This window comes from Orbicella faveolata, unplaced genomic scaffold, assembly GCF_042242905.1.
Source record: "Orbicella faveolata isolate gen_17 unplaced genomic scaffold, um_ofav_v1 contig_34, whole genome shotgun sequence".
NCBI classification, from domain to species: domain Eukaryota; kingdom Metazoa; phylum Cnidaria; class Anthozoa; order Scleractinia; family Merulinidae; genus Orbicella; species Orbicella faveolata.
In genome coordinates, this window is record NW_028301563.1 from 21710605 (window position 1) to 21715000 (window position 4396).

Sequence of the window (4396 nt, forward strand, 5' to 3'; positions counted from 1 at the left end):
GAGGATCCAGTTTGTTTTTCCATGCAGCATGACGTTAAAAATAGAATTTTCGGGGGAAAATTTAGCCTAAGGATTTGGCAAGTTTGAAATGTTTCCATATGTCAATAACGATGTCACAGCTTAAATATTCTATTCTGCAGTCCAGCTAACTATTTTTTGCAAATCTTTTAGTAAATCATGGATAACAATCGCAGAAAGTCGGTATAAGGTGATATTCTTCGCTAAAAATTTGGCGGGAAATATTTCTGGCCAATGACTTTTTTTGGACTTTGCGAGACCAATTACTCCGATTTGCCTGTAGATACCAGTTTTAACTAAACTGGATATTGATAACAGTGCAAACGACTATCACAAAAATGTCTTTCTGTGGAAATAAACTGCCGCACTTTTGAAAAACGACTCGCTGAAAATGGCTAAAATTTGGGTCACGCTTATTAACGATTCGGCGGCGATATTTGGCACCTCGTGAAAACCGTAGAATTAATGCGAAAGACCTCTAATCTTTCTCAATCAACTCATAAGGGGACAAATATTATCTCACGAAAATAAGAGATTCTGGAATTTGTAGGAAGTATCTTTTAGGCTCACCTAAAGTTCCCCGAAATTTCGATCATTTTAGACCGCTTGAGAGGCCAAAATCATGATGGGGTGATATGTCGAAGAAAAACGAACGCCTACCTCGGCAAATGTCATGGTGGTTAATCTTTTCGGATAGCTTTTACACTGTGAAAAGATGAATGTAAACGGCCGACCTCGATCTTTTGGTATTGCCCGGTTTTCTCTGACAATGACACTTAACTACCTCCATAGATATCTTGTAGAAAATCCCATATAAACCTTAATAATTCGATTGCATTTTGTGTTGCTTGTGTGGTTCATAGAGAGAGCTTGGGCTGCCTGTGCCTGTATAAACGTTGGAAAGAAATGATTTTCTTGAGAGATTTTTCTTTTTGCTTTGTATAAAGGCTCATGACAAGATCAATCTAGACGTTCGAAAATAAAAAAAAGGTTAAAAAATAACACTTTACAGCCTTGGCTGAAGCTTTTTTTACGTGCATTAAATTGCGCCACTCAACCTCTCCAGCATAAGTGAACTTTAGTTTAAAACCTCTAATGCTATGTTTTGAGCAAAAAGGAAATTGAATTTATCTTTTCAGTCTTGAAGATCCACATTTAGAATCCAACAGACCGTAATTTTTGGTTGTTGAGAATAACGTTCCAAACACTCATGTTAATCAAACATACACTGAAATTTTAATTTTTTGAACTTTCTTTTGATCGCGAGCCGTTAGTTCAAAGTTGGAATCGTGTCTTTGAAAATCGAGTCTATACGGGCTTTCATAATTAATACATAATTTGTACAAATGGCAAAGGTGCTTGGAAAAACTGCATCGAAAGTTGATGTTTTCTTGCCTCAACACCTCGTTCACAGTGAACGGGATAAAATCAAAATTACAGCAGAAGCGCGTTAACATGACCACCTTTGGGTCATATCATTGTGATTGCATATTAAAGGGGTGGTCGTGTGAAGGGGTTCTTAAATTCAAAACATGACTGACTGAGCATTTTTCCGGACCAAAACAAGGTACCCTCAATAACGAGGTGAACGTAAGGCGGGGTTGCACAGTTGTCCGTTGCCACACCCAACAATTTTAGTTCATGTGAAGTTTGTTTGAAACATGTTTAATGTAAATATTTTTAAAAGATAACTTATTCAAGGTGTTTTAATTTTGTCCACAGATGAGAAACACTGAGCATCCAGAGCTCAATTCAGCGTTGTTTTTTGCACTATTGGATTATTATAGGCCGAGCATGATAACGTACTTTTATTCAATATATAACATGGAGTAGCAGCACATACCGTGGCCAAAGCAAGAAAGAAGCTAACATTTGATAACAACACTTCAAGCTACACTTTTAACATTCACTTGGTTTTTACGCATGACTTTAGGAGCACGATTCTTTCTCGTAATGCAGTCAAAATTGGCACGGTGTCGGTCACGTGACGAAGGACTCGAAAACGCTCTACCACATTTCTCACACGTGTAAGGTTTGGCTCCCGTGTGCATGTTGATATGAAACTTCAGTTCGTAAGACTGCGCGAACGCCTTTCCACAGTATTCACACACGCATGGCTTCTCTTTTGTGTGCGTGCGACGCACGTGGCTGTCATGTGCTGCGTGTGATGCGAATGCACGTTCGCAGTGCCTGCACTTGAAGGGCTTTTCCCCGCTGTGCTGACGGATGTGCGTCCGTAGAATGGAAGAAGCAGTGAAGGCCTTGACACAATGCGGACACTTGTAAGGTCTTTCACCACTGTGTACTCGCATGTGTTTGTTGAGACTGGATGACTGAGAGAAGCGTTTACCACACACTGTGCACTGGTGAGGGCGGTGTTTCTCGTGCACGTGAAGAATGTGGATACGAAGGCGATCCCGCTTGTCAAAGGAGCGGTTACACACTGTACAGGGGAACTTCCGGTCTCCTTGATCGACACAACGCGTGTATTTAAGGTGGCGGTCTCGGTAATATTTGTAGGCAAATACTTTACCACACCGTTCACACGAGTAGTCTGCTGGTGGGCCTAGAAAGGGGAAGAACAAAATTTAAGACATAAGCATTTTCATACGCATCATAGACTACGATTCAGGAGATTTTTTTTCTCAGTTCTAATGCGTTCTGGAAAAATTGACGGTGGCAACCTGTAACTGGTGCCTAATGTTAACAGATTAGCTCGCCCGTTGCTCTGGAAAGGCCCTCGTATGAAAGAAATTCCTACAAGCTTCGCTTCTACAATGATCATTTCCAAGCTTAAATTTTTCCCAGATCTCATTACCCAACCTACTTTTTGTCCTAGTCCCATTCCTATATTTTGGTTATGATTCCCAGTCCCCGTGATCCAAATCAGTCTCATTTTCCCTGTGAAAAAAATAGTCAAATCCAGGTCGCATCTTTTTCCCCAGGGCCGGGTTGTTCAAAAGCCGGTTAACCTAAATCCAGGATTAAAAGATAACCGAAGTATTAAATTTTCTTGTTTTTGATTGCTTATGTTTTGATTAGTTTGAGATTACTCTAGCTCAAAACTGAAGGACAAACAATAGAAACAGAAAACCCTATCGAAAAGTTACAAAACTGAAATCGAAATTCTCATGTACTCATTCCGGGTTAGCTTAAGCGTGTTTTGAATTGTAAGCAATGCCAGAGCCTAACTGTCGGCCACGCTGTTTCAAGCAAGCGTTGGGTTGCCAGTTGGAAAATGATTCAATATCTAGTGGTTCAACAGCTGACTCGGCGCCACTGACAACCCTGGACTGAACGATTATTAATTTTAGTACTAAGGTGCCTTTCTTTGGAAAAATCTAAGTTCGAATTCTTAAATCCAAAAAGGAATTTACTTTTCTTTACTAAACAGATTAATTCAAGATCACTCTGATCATGATGCATTAAATGAACCGAAGAATCCTTGCCCGGAGTGGATTCTTCGGTTCCTTTGACGTACCATGATCCGAGTGATCCGGAATTAACCTGTTTAGAAAAGAAACGCAAAATCCGTTTTTCGATTTAAGAATCCAAAGATGGATTTTCCCAAAGAAACGCACCCTCAGTAACGTACACACGATATTTTACCTGTTAACTCATTTACTGGTATCACGTCCTCCTTCACATCAACAACGTTAAGTCCAGTGGGAATCCCCATTGATAAAGTGTAACATTTTCCGTACCAAACCAAGAGTTCTTCACCCATGAATATATCTTTACAGCATTGATAAAACAACTGGTGGCCATCTTGAACTAAAGTCAGGTTTTGCTCGTCGCCATGTCTTGCACAGTTAACAAACTTCATCCAGTTTTCTGTTTCGCTTTGTCCATCAATGTAATGGTTGAGGCTGCCGTTTTCACTGAACACCTGAAGGAAATGAAACAAAAACCTGCGTGTAAGAATTTACTGGATTAAGAACCTTTAAGGCAGAGTAATAAGGGCATTATTTAACATGATAAAACACGCTCTGTTGTTAAAAACTGAACTTGGCAGGTTGGGGCATCTCGATAGTCCCAATGGTTAACGTAAAACAGCGAGAACGTGCCGAAATCCACGCGTCTTTGCACGCGCACCAATCATAAGAAAATTAAGTTAGCAATTAGCACTGATTTTATGGACTGTTCCTTATAAATGCTCTCTAGCCACTTCTTGGTAAACGTGTTTCTGTCGTTGTCGACTGAAAATGAAACTCAAAGGCAAGTTGATCATTCAACAGTACACTAGTATCAAGGCCATTTAATCACCCGGCCATTTAACCACCCGGTCATTTAATCATGGAGGATTACCGTGCGGCACAAAATTCTTGCGGATTGTAATTTCTGAATTTTTTCCTTCATGATTTCACAAAAAAGTTCC

At 40.0% G+C, this 4396-nt stretch overlaps 1 protein-coding gene across 2 annotated transcripts in view; it reads right to left on the minus strand.

Annotated features, from left to right (window-relative positions):
- Window positions 1-1812: 1812 nt before the first annotated feature.
- The window catches only part of LOC110063373 (PR domain zinc finger protein 14-like), an 11699-nt gene continuing 9115 nt past the window's right edge, over window positions 1813-4396 (minus strand). For both annotated transcript variants that reach the window (XM_020770348.2, XM_020770347.2), the window contains 2 exons: window positions 3628-3907; window positions 1813-2584 (listed from right to left, as the gene is read on the minus strand). In XM_020770348.2, the coding sequence (XP_020626007.2) occupies window positions 1905-2584; window positions 3628-3907 (960 nt within the window). In that variant the 3' untranslated portion in view covers window positions 1813-1904. The remainder of the gene's footprint in view (window positions 2585-3627; window positions 3908-4396) is intronic.